The sequence below is a fragment of the Labeo rohita genome, chromosome 20 (assembly GCF_022985175.1).
Source record: "Labeo rohita strain BAU-BD-2019 chromosome 20, IGBB_LRoh.1.0, whole genome shotgun sequence".
In the NCBI taxonomy this organism is placed as follows: domain Eukaryota; kingdom Metazoa; phylum Chordata; class Actinopteri; order Cypriniformes; family Cyprinidae; genus Labeo; species Labeo rohita.
Genome location: NC_066888.1, coordinates 31153493 through 31167921, shown reverse-complemented (window position 1 = coordinate 31167921; position 14429 = coordinate 31153493). Strand labels below are relative to the sequence as shown.

At 36.0% G+C, this 14429-nt stretch overlaps 1 protein-coding gene across 6 annotated transcripts in view; it reads right to left on the bottom strand.

Moving 5' to 3' along the window:
• gphnb (gephyrin b) overlaps window positions 1–13846 on the bottom strand; it is a 100504-nt gene extending 86658 nt beyond the window's left edge. For 5 of the 6 annotated variants that reach the window (XM_051138514.1, XM_051138516.1, XM_051138515.1 and 2 more), the window contains exon 1: window positions 5154–5274. In XM_051138514.1, coding sequence (XP_050994471.1) covers window positions 5154–5217 — 64 coding nt within the window. In that variant the 5' untranslated portion in view covers window positions 5218–5274. Of the gene's footprint in view, window positions 1–5153; window positions 5275–13528 lie in introns of those variants that run through there. The other variant, XM_051138519.1, reaches the window with a different exon arrangement.
• Window positions 13847–14429: the final 583 nt, after the last annotated feature.

Genomic DNA, 14429 nt, shown 5'->3' with positions numbered 1-14429 from the left:
ATAGAGAGAGAGAGAGAGAGAGAGAGAGAGAGAGAGAGAGAGATGTGTGCTGTCTGCCGCAGAGAGTTTCCTCATTGGCAGTTCAGTTCAGTGACTGAATTTCAACAGTCCTGCTGTGGAAGGACACAAGTTCAGACAGAATCCAGCTCAGCGACATGCAGAAAGGTGTGTAAAATCACAGCTCAAAAATAAAAACCTTTACGAGAGAAGCTGGGGTGAAGCTTTTCGTTTCCATTTGTGTCGATAACACTGACCACCGCATTGCCATTGAAACACGTGGCTCGCAATCTCTGATCACTGCCAGGTCAATTCACACACACACACACACACACACACACACACACACACAAAGTTTTAGTTGTGCTTTAACGGATAACAACAATTAGACAACAATACGCTGCACTTTACTAATGAGGCGTAAAAACGGTGTGACAAGTTAAAAGTAATGCATTTTATGTAATGACTATAATGACAGCGCTGTGTCAAATGACAACAGAAGTGCTCTGTCACTGTCACAAGGATTTATTGCCCATTTTAGTGTCCGAAGGTGGAAAAGTCCAATTTCTTTACAGGGTTTAAAACTTAAAGAATCGGTTTTCTTTCAATTTATGATTGTATATTTGGACTGGACATTACTGAACTGCAATTCAAAGAAATTTAATATAAGTGATTAATTCTGGGAAATTAAGTGTTCTTTGACCTTGATGCACAAGAGTTAAGTTATTAAATACGATGAAATACATCGTAAACTAAGTGCAAATTTCTAAATCTATCTATCTATCTAATCTATCTATCTATCTATCTATCTATCTATCTATCTATATATAGTTAACTAAAACTGAAACTAAAATTAAAACCAATAAATAAAAACATTTCTGTAACTTGAAATAAAGTAAATGTTACTAAAACAAACAAACAAACAAAAAACAAACAAAAAAAAAAATTAAGAAAAATTTTATTTGGAGCACACACACACAACCCAACCACACACATATTTGTTATATTAAAAATAACAAAAACACACAACAAAATTACTAAAACTTTCAAATTAAAAAGAAAACCGAAAATATAAAAACTGACTAACAATAATAAAAACTATAATAATATCTAAATTATGGCAAAAAAATACATTAAAATTCATTAAAATTCATTTTAATTATACTTCCTTGCATTCAAATTCAAACTATAATTCGGCATCCTGTTTGCTACCTCAACTCAACTCATTCTATATTATGCTTGACTAATCAAACACCATTAATGATTAGAAAAGAAGTTGAAATCAAGAAAATATGCGTGCCTTTAGAATAAAAACATTGCAATGAGCATTTACAGACAAAACCAGTGTGAACCACTGATCAGTTAAAAGGTTGTCTGTGCTGAACTACTTTCCATGGTCCCCTTAATAGTAACTCATGTTTTGTAGAAGTGACAGGAAGATGGCGGTCCTTCTCAAGGTCAGATCGGGTTTATTTTTAGGTCAGTACTCACCAAGGTGAGGATGCTAAAAAAGAAGCCATTTGAAGACACGGTGCTGAAAAGGGGTGGAACTAAATATTTAAAAACCCAACAGCTACTGAAACATGAACCTAAACTACACATAAGAAGAAACTAGGACCCTTTCGGTTGGATCTGTTAATCATGTGATCTGTAATTGTAATTGATCTGTAAAAATGACAAAAGCAAGCAACAAAATCACTAAAACTTAAATAAAAATGGCTTTATATATACACACATACATACATACATACATACATATATATATATATATATATATATATATATATATATATATATATATATATATATATATATATACACATATATATACATATACATATATATATACACATATACATACATATATATATATATATATATATATATATATATATATATACACACACACATACACACACACACTAAAATAACACTGGATAAGATTAGCTTAATAATATGCACCAACATCAATGGCTAACAATGCTAGTTCTTAAAAACAGGGACTTAACCACTTGTCAAATGTAGTCTCAATGACTTTATGAAATATAGGCAATCCAAGTGAACGAAAGTTGAACTGCTCCAACAACAGCTCTGTATTGTGTCCGGGTGTCACACTATGACCCCACCCTACATCTTGGAGTCGCTGTATGCTTGTCATGTTCCTAAAACCTCCACAGTGTTGCTATGCCAACCAAAGCTCCTCTCAACCCCAGAGAAGGGGACAGGTCTGGTCACATGACCCTGCTGTCATTGGGGAAGATGGAGCAGATGTGGATGTCACTGGATGATTAGTCAAGCACAGGCACACAAGACTGAAGTAACAACACAGACTGATGTCAAAGGTCAACGCTATCAGCTCTGATCACTGAACACATTTATCTTTACGTTGTTGATAATACAGATACTTCAACGGCTTTTAAGTGAGAGTCTCAGAGGTGACTGGCAAGATAGAGATACGGAAGGAAATCACTTTTCAACAACGTGAAATCCCACACCTGCACACAGGGAAGAGCAACAGCAAGGAGAGAGAGATTTCTGAAAGGTCAGATGACACACACAGACTGTGATATCTCTCTCCTCTTTCTTTTTACCTTCCTGTCTTCATTTCCCTTAACACACAGGCCTTTGGTGATACAGAGGAAGAGAGAGAGGGTCAGTAGTGGAAGTGGAAATGGTAGATTTGCTACCAAGACAAATATTGGCGAGCCTCCTGTTCAAATGTCATCCCTGAATAGAGGAGGTCACGAAAGTAATCTGATGCATGACAAGCGTGATGACTGCATGTTCATGTACGTGTCTGCTGGCTTGTATTTGCTTAACTGACAACGTGTGGTGACATACACCAGAGGTTTTGAGGGTGTTGGATATTGGTGCAGACACGGTAATCACATTAAAGCATATGACAAAACAATGCAGGCCGATACACCAGCAGTGCTGTAGTCTAGTGGTTAAAGGAGCAAGTCATGAACTATCACCGCTGTGCCACTGAGCAGGATACTTTAACCTGAGGTTACTCCAGGGGGACTGTCCTAGTAAAGTGCACTGATAAAAGCATCTGATAAATGGCCAAGCAGTACACAACAATGCAGGGCAATACCCCAGTATCACTGTTTACCCTGCAATCCAGTTGATCATCTGGCTTGGTAGTATGTCCAGTATGTCCAAACCTCACAAGAAGTGATCTATGAACTATCACCATTGTGCCCTTGTGCAAGACTCTAAATCTTACATTAGACCATAGTGACTGAACCTGTAATAAATGTACTGATAAAAGTGTCTGATTCTGGATATTGCAGGTCAGTACAAAAGCAGCCCTGTTTCCCTTGGAAATCAATTATTTAACAAATGATTGTATGTTCAAACCCGGCAAGGTGTAATGCATTTTGCTATTGAGAATGTATCCTCTGTTTATTTAATGGGGACTGTCTTTGCTAATAGTTAGGCTACATATACACATAAAGGGATTACATGTAATAATTTTAGGAATCAGCTACTTAAAAATGCCACTAATCTGAACACTTGGGTAATGTCCTCTTCAATGTCTGGTTATGCTGAATAAATGAGTCTAATAAATGAGAGAGCATATCATGTAAGACAAATACCCCAGTAGCCCCTACTACCTTTTAGATTTCCTCTAGACTACTGGTTAAACATCTGGCTTGGTTAACCAAATAGATTGTAGGTTCAAGCCTAACAAGGTTTGATGCATTGTAAACTAAGCAGAATAGGTATCATCAGGTTTATCCCATGGGACCTTCCCTGTCATAAATGTACTGATAAAAACAAGGATTTAATCAAATATGACCAAATCCAATCATTTATGAATCAAACCAATATCGTTGATCTAAATACTGAGGGTATGTGTCCCCCTTCAATGTTTTCCTGCCCTAACTAAAACATCTTATAAATGACGGAGCAGAACATATATGCAAATACCCCAGTGAGAAGCGACCGACGCTTATATTTCAGCATAATGTATAGCACTAGACGCAATTCAGCACCGAAGGCAGCGCTCACGGAGCGGCCGCATCATTTCAGCACCGCGGACAGCGCTAATCGAGCGGCCGCAGCACTTCAGCACCGCGGACAGCGGTCTTCGAGTGACCGCAGCAATTCAGTACCGCGGACAGCGCTCATCTAGCGGCCGCTGTAATTCAGCACCATGGACAGCGCCGCCGCCGCTTTTGGTTTCCCCGCTCTACAGCAGTGAGGAGGGGGGAGGTGAAGCGGGGTTTCCCTCAGAGCTGGATGGAGCTCCTCTCTCTCTCTCCATCTTTGCACATTACCACCTTCACCAGCGGATTTCCATGAGAGGGTTATCACCAATCACATCACACGAAAATCCGTGGCCTTCAGGTTTTTTTCCCCTCTGCCTAAAGCAGTATTATCCTGCCAATTTAGAAGATTTCGAACACAAAATACCGTCGTTCAGTAACTCGGTTCTGCATTTGATTTTCTTCCATTTTTAATAGAGGTTGGGAATTAATCGGATATTATACAACCTTCGCTCGAACATTTAATTCGTTATAAACCAGCATCACTGAAAAAAAAAACACATGAAGCACGAATGGAAATTACCGGCGAAGGCATGTTTGCATTAACAAGACTGTCATGCAGAGAGGAAACCAGCATTCTGCCCACGATTCTCAGCCATCCTCACTAATATCAGCCCACTGCATCCACTGTCTCTGACAGTAAATCTCATCTCTATCACCGATGTCTTTATGGCCGGGTACTTCTCAAATAATACAACATTTACTAAATTAAATGGGCTCACGAAACGCTATGGCGTAAACGTTGAGCTATTTTTGAAGGTTTAACAAACAAAAATATTTCCGCAGATAAAACTATATCTTCCTGTGAAATGTCAGTATAACATAACATATACACATTAACCAGAAGATAGGCTATTTTTTCGTGCAAGAGATTTGGCAGGTAAATTAATCTCTGGCAAAGAGGGAAAAAGGCTTTAAATCACCGCTGACCAGCAGAGAAACACACTCAAACGCACATGCATGCACACACACACACACACACACACACACATACACACACACACTTGGGGAGGAGAGGCACCGCTGGCAAACAGCTGGAAATACGCAGCCGCTTTCCCCCAAAATAAACCCCAGGATGACTTTAAGGATTCTGGCCTTTACCTGTCAAGACGCCGACCCGGATTTGGTGGTCGTGGTTTGTTAAAATCATCCCGTCTGTCGCCATATTCAGCACCGCTGTCGCCGCACTGAGAACTCCAGGCAGAGCCGAGAGCCGAGCGCATCGAACTCTGGAGGGGGAATGAGGGAAGCGCGCAGACGAGAGCAGCAGAGCTAAGATTCAGCGCTCATAAAATCTCACTGGGAAATCAGCGAACAAAGGTCTTCCGATTTTAGGTTTACAGAAACAGTGCAATTATGTGAAATAAAGTTAAGTTACATAATTTTATAAACTGTTGTTCAGACGTTTGCGGTCAGTAAGATTTTCTTTGAAACAAATAATAATTTTATTCAGCAAATATGCATTAAATTGACCAAAAGTGACAGTAAGGACATTTATAATAATATATAACAAATAAATCCTGTTATCTTGAACATTGATCATCAAATAATCCTGCTGAAAAATATATATCACGGTTTCCACAAAAACAAGAAGCACAAATATTCTCAACATTGGCAATAATAATCAGAAATGTTCCTTGAATAGCAAATCAGCATATTAGAATGGTTTCTGAAGGATCACCTGACAATGAAGACTGGAGTAATGATGCTAAAAAATTAGCTATGCATCACAGTAATATGCATGATTTTTCAAATGGTAAAATATTTCACAGTATTATTATTATTATTATTATTATTATTATTATTATTATTATTATTTAACCAATTACACAGCCTTGGTGAACATAAGTAACTTAAAGTTTTTATATAGTTAATTTTTAATTATTTTTTACATTTTAAAATTCGATTTTACATTATATTATATTATATTATATTATATTATATTATATTATATTAAACTATATTATATTATTTCTCAACTCTACAATGAATATCAATATCAGATTTGCAGAGTATCTTCCTCATAGTTTCCTCTTTAAAAAACACTTGAGCTTGTGTTCTTTGTCTGTTATTACCTGATCCTGAACCTGATCGCCAAGAAATATCTCTGATCTGGATTACAGAAACAAAAATGCTTACTCTACAATACAATAAATGTCTTTTTGCTCTTATGTTAACCATTTTTCTAACCAACTTCCCTGCCCATAGACATTAATAAAGGTTCTGATCAATTCTATTCACCATATCTCAAAACATTTGGCATCTCAGAAAACACCCATCCTCTATAAGACACAAGGACAATACAGTGGGCAACGTCGGTCCTGGAGTGCCGTTGTCCTGTAGAGTTTATCACCAATCTTAATCAAACACACCTGAACAAGCTAATCAAGGTCTTCAGGATCACTAAGGCTACAGCCAGGTGAGTTTTTTTTTTCAGTGTTGGAGCTAAATAGTACTTCAGGACTGATGTTGCTTGTCTCTGGTTTAAATGATCTCTGAGATATTAACAAGAAACTCATGTCAATTACAGTAGAAATGAATCACTGGCTCTCATGAGCACATGGACATCATCACTGGATCATAATGCGGAGGCTGCGCACACACACACACACACACACCTGTAGTCTGGCTGAATGCCACACTAGTAATGCATGTGTGGGCTTTTCTACATTAACTCATGAAGAGCTCCATCGATTCCTTTCCTGGTCTCACAGAACATCTCAGAATGATGACGTGTCAATCACCACTTGGGTCGCAGCCTTTCTTATTTTTTTGATTTATTTGCTTTGAAACACAGGAAGTCTCAGATTTTGAACCTTCCCTCTGCAGATGATAGCAGCCCTGACCTGTGCAAATACAATCACAGCCTGAAGCAGAAGCCACGTTTCTATTTATAGCGCCACATCACGCTTCTGCGGTGTGTAATTCTTCTTGTTTATTCTCATGGAAAGAAAGAGAGCAAATCTCTTCCTCCTGTGTCAAGATTCATTATTCATGAGCACATTTAAGCATTGGGAAAGCGTAAAGTATAAAGAGAAAGATACGCATCAATGCAATACTGTGAGAAAATGTGAGGGAACTGGTGAGAAAATTGGGGTTTTCTATGCTATTAACACACTGCATTGATATTTCTAAGGTGTTCTGAATGGTTTGGGTCCATCCTTCAGTGGGATTTTTTCAGCAGTTGTTCATAGGTAGCACGTATGTGGAGCGTTCAAAGTGAGCAGACGAGCACCAGCCTCATTATTTCAGTTCTGCATCTCTGAACCTTCTCTTGCATAACACTTCTGTCTGATCATAAAGCAAATCAAGTACATCAGGCATACAAATTGGAGGCTGCATCTAAGATGCTGACAATTATATGGAGAAGAACGCAACGAATTTACAAAAACTCCTTACTGCACATACTGTACAAAAATATATTTATCAATGTTTAAAACAGTTGTTCTACTTCTGTTTTTGTGGAAACTATGTACATTCTTTGATGAATAGAAAGTTCAAAATAACAGCATTTACTTGAAATCTTACTGACACATTTGCTTGCTTACCTGGTAGTGTATCATGGTTTACACAATGATAATATTCAGCACAACTGAATGAATGCATGAATGAATGAATGAATGAATGTTTCCAGAGCAGCAAATCAACATACAGTATTAGAATGATTCCTGGGGGATCATGTGACACTGAAGAGTGGAGTAATGATGCTAAAATATTTAGTAAAAAAAAAAAAAAAAAAATTCAAATAGAAAACAATTATTTTTATCTGTAATCTACTGTTTTACTGTATTTTGATCAAATGAATGAATGAAGAGTTATGATATGCAAACACACACACACACAGTCTGGTTTATTATCTTTGTGGGGACTCTCCATAGGTGCAATGGTTTGTATACTGTCCACACTGTATTTTCTATCCCCTTACCCTAACCCTACCCCTAAACCTAACCCTTACAGAAAACTTTCTGCATTTTTACTTTCTCAAAAAAATCTCATTCTGTATGATTTATAAGCTTTTGTACCCATGGGGACAACAAGCTGGTCCCCACAATGTCAAAAATTTCAGGTTTTACTATCCTTGTGGGGACATTTGGTCCCCACAATATAGCAAAAACAAGTACACACACACACACACACACACACACATATGCACACATACACACACACATATATGCTAAATGTCAGGATCAAAAGTAAAAATTAAACGTTTTAATCTAAAAATAGCAAGCACAGAACACAGTGTTCTAATATTTGTAATATTTGTCAATGTTTTTAATCAAATCTAGTGCATTCAGTGTTGATCTTCTAAAGGAATAAAAAGTTATCGGATATATTCCCCTCTCAAAAACATGGATTTACCACAGATTTAATGAAACAGCAACCTCCCACTCAAAAAAAAAAAAAAAAAACCTCTGGCTCTTCATTATAATCCAGTTTGTAGCATAATCTTACCACACAAACTAGTTTGCTTTATTTTTACACACACACACACACATATATATATATATATATATATATATATATATATATATATATATATATATATATATAATAAACACACATTAGTTCCAGGCGACAAAAACACCTGTATTTCCCTCTTGACTGAACATCCCTGGCACATTATATTGAGTTCCTGCATTGTTAAGTATCACCAGAAGGGGGCTCTAGCAGGTAGATTTCATACATTGAACCGAGTTGATTATGACAGCTCCAATCATTCGCTTATAAAAATAACTATTCTTTTGTGTTTCTACCTGATTGTGATTTGATGGACATAAAAATTGCTATATTAGTCACCAGTGTTAAACACAGTCCAGCATGATTACTTTTGAATATCACTTATCTAATTAAAGTTGTAGGAAGACGTTCAAAGGCGTGTTTTTGACTACATGTACGCAATAGTATCTGAAACCACTAATCAATTGAAATTGAAAACGGTACAGTTTCGCGGCATTTAAAAAAAACAATTTAGAACGCTTTAAAATTCAAACTTTTGAATTTTAATTGCCTTAATATAAACACTGCATGCTTAAAATGGAAAAAGGGAATGTTCGAAGGATGGTATATCTAATATTAAGTAAATATTTGCAATACGAAATATAAGCTATGCAAAGGAGACTGATGAGATTTTGATGGACATCAACAGAGACTCTCTATTAGTCACTAGCGTTAAACACGATCCAGCATACTGAGTTGAGAAAGATCCATTTCGTGCTCATTTTCCACCAGCACAGAAAATGGCCCGGAGGAAGAGAGAATCAAATCCATTACATCTGATTCTTGCGCGCGCGTTCTGTTCCGAATTAATCCCGCTTCTACTCGCGGCCGCGCGCCGGTCAGCGGTGTCGCATTACATCTGCAGGACGAGTGTGTGAGAGAGGACGAGCGTTTAGTTGCTGTGAAACTTTCCCGCTCAGACCGGTTTTTAGTTGCAAATTCATACTGTGTACAGTACAGCAGCGTTATTTGCATTCGCTGAGCAAACAGGAAGGAATGACGTGGAACGTCAAATCACCGCAGGCCATTTTGTTCAGCCGTGTAATTGATTTAAGGCGCGTTAAACCTACAGATTTTACGCTCTGATACGGTAGAACTGTTGCTAATAATACAACCGCTCATATTTATTCACATGCTGACGGAACGAAACGGGACGAAGAATAAACCAGACCAGATCAGAAGAGAACGGATGAGACCAGGCGAGACCAGGCGAGACCAGAGAGGCAAGAAAATAAATAAATAAATAATATTCCCCTTGGGAAAAAATGAAGGTGGTAAATCATTCATTAAAAGCACTTAGGATACAGATAATAAAAGTAGAGAATAATTCAGTATTTAAAAATGAATTAAAATGAGTAGAAGCAGAAGAGATCATAGGTACAAGACTAAACAACACATTATTTCTCATGAATAAGTAAAATACAGATAAATGCAAATGTAAATTTGAAGCATGTATGCTGAAAACAGTTTAGTGTAAAAACAACTTTCACAAATAGTTATAAAAAATTGCAATATGTTGCATTATATGAGAATTTGTTAAAAAAAAGTTGAAAAATTATTTAAATACTGAGAGTATTTTCTTCTAAAACATGCTCTAATAATCTTTGTTTTATTTCAGATATAGAAATATTTATTTACACTAATTAGTAAATTGTACATTTACTAGTAAATTGTATTAATAATGATAAGAAATAATAAAAGTAATAATAATCATAATAATAATAATAATAACAATAAAATTAGATGAAGGATTAGAAATGAAAAGAATCATATTTATTTTATATACTTTTTTTTTTTTTTTTAAATTCTTACTATACAAAGTTTGGGAACCCGTTGCAGAATCTGTGAAAATGTGAATAAAATAAGAGAGATCATACAAAATGCATGTTATTTTTTATTTAGTGCTGTCCTGAGTATATTTTACATAAAAGATGTTTTACGTAAAAGATGCTTACATATAGTCAAAAAGACAAAAAAATATAAATATAAGACAAAAAAAAAAAAAAAAAAAAAAAAAAAAAAGGTGAAATTATTAAAATAACCCCCTTCGAAAGTTTTGCATATTTGAACCCTTTCCAGCAGTGACTGTCTGATTTTGAGATCCATCTTTCCGCACTGAGGACAACTGAGAGACTCAAACACAACTATTAAAAAAGGTTCAAACATTCACTGATGCTCCAGAAGGAAACATGATGCATTAAGATTATTATTTTGATATTATTTTAATAACTTCGGCTATTTTTTTGGTCTTGTGGACTATGTAAACATCTTTTATGTAAAATATAGGGCCATACTAAATAAAAAAATAACATGCATTTTGTATGATTTCTCTTATTTTGTTAAAATTATTCACATTTTCACAGACTCTGCAAAGGGGTTCCCAAACTTTCACATCGCACCGTATATCTTACAGAAAAAAGACTGAATCAACTTTGGTTGTATAAAATATAATAAAGTTTGGTTTGAATAATAAATTGTTGGAAATTTGTGGAAGAAAAAAGTGACTTTATGACTGTCTACTACAAATAGGAAATAACTGAAAGAACCTGAACTAGTTAATTTGTTTTACATGAAACTTACTTATATTTTTAGTGGAGCATATAAATAGAGATCTGACCTCCATATTTTCATCCTGGAGTCCATCTAAACAACACTAGATCACATAACCCCAAAATGAACACATGAAAGGTTATGCAACAATGCCAGGAAACAAAAAGACAAGAGAAGAGCACATTAGGCATCAGTTCATTACACAAGTGGTCTAACATTGATGCTCCAATCATGAGTCACGTACAGCTCACCGAATGATCTCCTGCAAACCGCCTGAGGATCTTTAGTGTGCTTCAATTATGTTTGCTCTAACGCATACTACTTTGAGAAATGCATCTCAAAATCATTGCAAAATCTTTTTCTTTTATAATGTTGATTATGGTTTGAATTCTATTTGAATCCTACCTTGTTAAACTTAAAACAAACCTCTTTGAATCTTGGGTTAGCGATTTGAACAAACTCCTGAGAAATCAACTAGCACGATTCATTCCATTTTGATTTTATGGTGACTTTAATATGATCTAGTATGATATACTGATGGCCCTTATGACAGAAATAACAGCCACATGCTTGTATCATTTCTAAAAGCACGGTCGCAGATGCCGCACTGGTCAGTCTACATTTGACTTTTCTGGTTTATTTTTGGGTGCCTCACGATGACCCTTTGCGTGGCTGTCTTCATCATGTGGAGCCGCCGCGGGGGATCAGACTGAGGTACGGCGCTGTCGGAGAGAGAATCCAGCCGAGTGGAAGAGATGACTAATAGAGACAGTCACGCAATACTAGAGACTCATTCAGAAAAAAATGAGCAGGCCAACCAGAAGCTCCTTCTAAAATGAGTAGATATCAATCCTGTAAAGACTGACACATGAAATAACAGTCCAAAAAAATGTTAGAAATAGAACAGGTTGTTGAACCTTTACACAAAATATAAAAAAAATATGCATATGTGTTGAGCATCATATTTGAGTCATTTGATTTCACAGCAAAAAGACACGAGTTGAAGGTGGATGTTTGTACAATTATACTAAAATGCTTTTTTATTGCTAAAATGTATGCATGCATGCAACAGGCTTTTCAGCAAATCTTTGATCATGTTGATCATTTAGAGGCCTATCGAAATGATAGAGTGAGTTTTACAGGGTTAAATATTCCATTTAAAGCATGCAATATCTATATTAATTCAAATAGAAAAACTGGCATCTCAGTTGATTTTTGAATGAAGAAAAAAACACTACAGTTTTTAAATTCAATGCATTAGTGGTTTTAAGAACTACTAGATGTTTTGCTATGTTGAATAATGTTTAAAACATACTTTTGAATGTCTTCCTATACCTTTTATAGGGTAAAATTTGTCTGCGTGACTGTTTTTGTCCATCAAAATTGATAACCTGAAGTGCAAAAATTTGCTCTGACATATTTTAAGACGATTATAAATTGTATCAACTACTGATGTTTAACTAGTGGATGTTTATCAGGTAGGCCTACATGCTTGATAATGTCAGTAAACTTTATTTCATTGAGCTAATCTTGAGAAAAGGTTGGTCAAAAGCTATTAAAAGCTCTATGATGCACCTAAATATTTCTATTTAAATCATTAACAAACCAAAAGTGAGGGTGTATCAACATCTTGGGATACCAACACGCTGCAAAACCAAACAAACACCCATAACCCAAATTAAGAAGCCTTGCATTTAGACTGCATTTATTGCAAAATTATTTTTTATAGAAATGAAATGGGATTAAGCATGGCAGAGGATCAGAAGACAGCAGAACTATGATTATGACAATCAGTTTAAAGGTCAAGAGCAGATTTAGTATTAAAATATAACTTTTCATCAGAAGGTGGTGCTGTTTACAACTTCAGTCCCCCTCAGGAATTGGTTTCTTACGGTTTAGAAGTCTATAAGTCGATTTGAACAAACCACTTCAGCTCGCTCAACATGAGTGATACCTCAAATTATGCTTTTGTAAAAGATCAGACTTGTTCAGACAGTGTTCGTCAACCACCTAGGATCAACACAGCACATCTTGGCAATTCTTTAGCAACCAGGAGAAACTAGCTGGAGGAGAAACTCACACACCGACTTCAATTAACATCAGCAAACACATCATCTCCTCCACATTCACTTCCATGCGCAGGATGAATTAGCATCAAATTTTAATGCGATGCATTGATGACGAGCATCACAACACGCACACACAGAGTCAGTGAATCCCTTCTGCAGTTCTAATAAGGTCATGAGAGAGGATCAGAGCTTTAGATGAGGTGAAGTTTCTACTCAGCAGTAAAAGTGTAACTTCAGCAGAATTACAGCAGCTCTGCTGTTCAAACGCTCACGGCCAGAGAATCCGAGCCACAGCAAACCATTCAAGCTTTACATAATAAATATTAAAGGCTTATTTCATCCAAAAAATCATTTACTTACCCTCATGCCATTCCAAACCCGTGTGACTTTCCTTCTTCCATTGAAGTCAAGAACATAATCCTTTGGCTGAACTCATTCGATTGTGGATGGTGGTTGGGTTTTAAAACATTAAATGAAACAATTTGTGTGTGAGAATACTAAAACATCGTAAAGCCAGCACATATCAAAGCGGCCCTGCAGCCAAGCTAACTATTAGTGGGCAAAAGCACATGTTAGCATGCTAAGTGGAACCACATTTAACAACAACTAATCTAAAAGTGTTGATAAAATTTTAAACAACTAAAAGTGGGCTTTCAGCTAGTATTTTCATAGTAAATCTTTTTGGAGGTCAACAGCATAAAGATTCTTTAACTGTCTTTATCCTGAACCTAAACAAATGCTCCACACTTCACCATAATGGTAACCCTTAAAACTGCTAACACAACAGAGACTCTTTAAAAACTTCAATATATCAGAACACAAAGCACTGATAAGTCTGTTTTCTCAAAAACACATAAAAATTAAACTTAATCTCCATATTTACTTTCCTTATTCAGTTCCATGCAAAGCATGCTGGGAACTGTAAAACCCAACCCAGTTTCAGCAATGCTACATTAATGCACTCAAAATAATTCAGCTAGTCCCAATTTATACTGCATATGTGCGATAAACTAACGATAACGATAAAAGTAAACTGAGCAAGAAGCAAAAAGATTTTAGCTCTTACAATAATTATTTTGAATTCACACAGCTCTTATTATTTAAAGAAAATTATGCTATCAAACTCTAAAAAAAGCAAAATAAAAAAAGTATAATAAAGTTTTCCTACTATAGTAGTGTGGTGTGCTATGTTCCAGTTCCTTTGTGTTTAAAGGAACAGTTCACTCAAAAATGAAAATTTGCTGAAAATGTACTCGCCCTC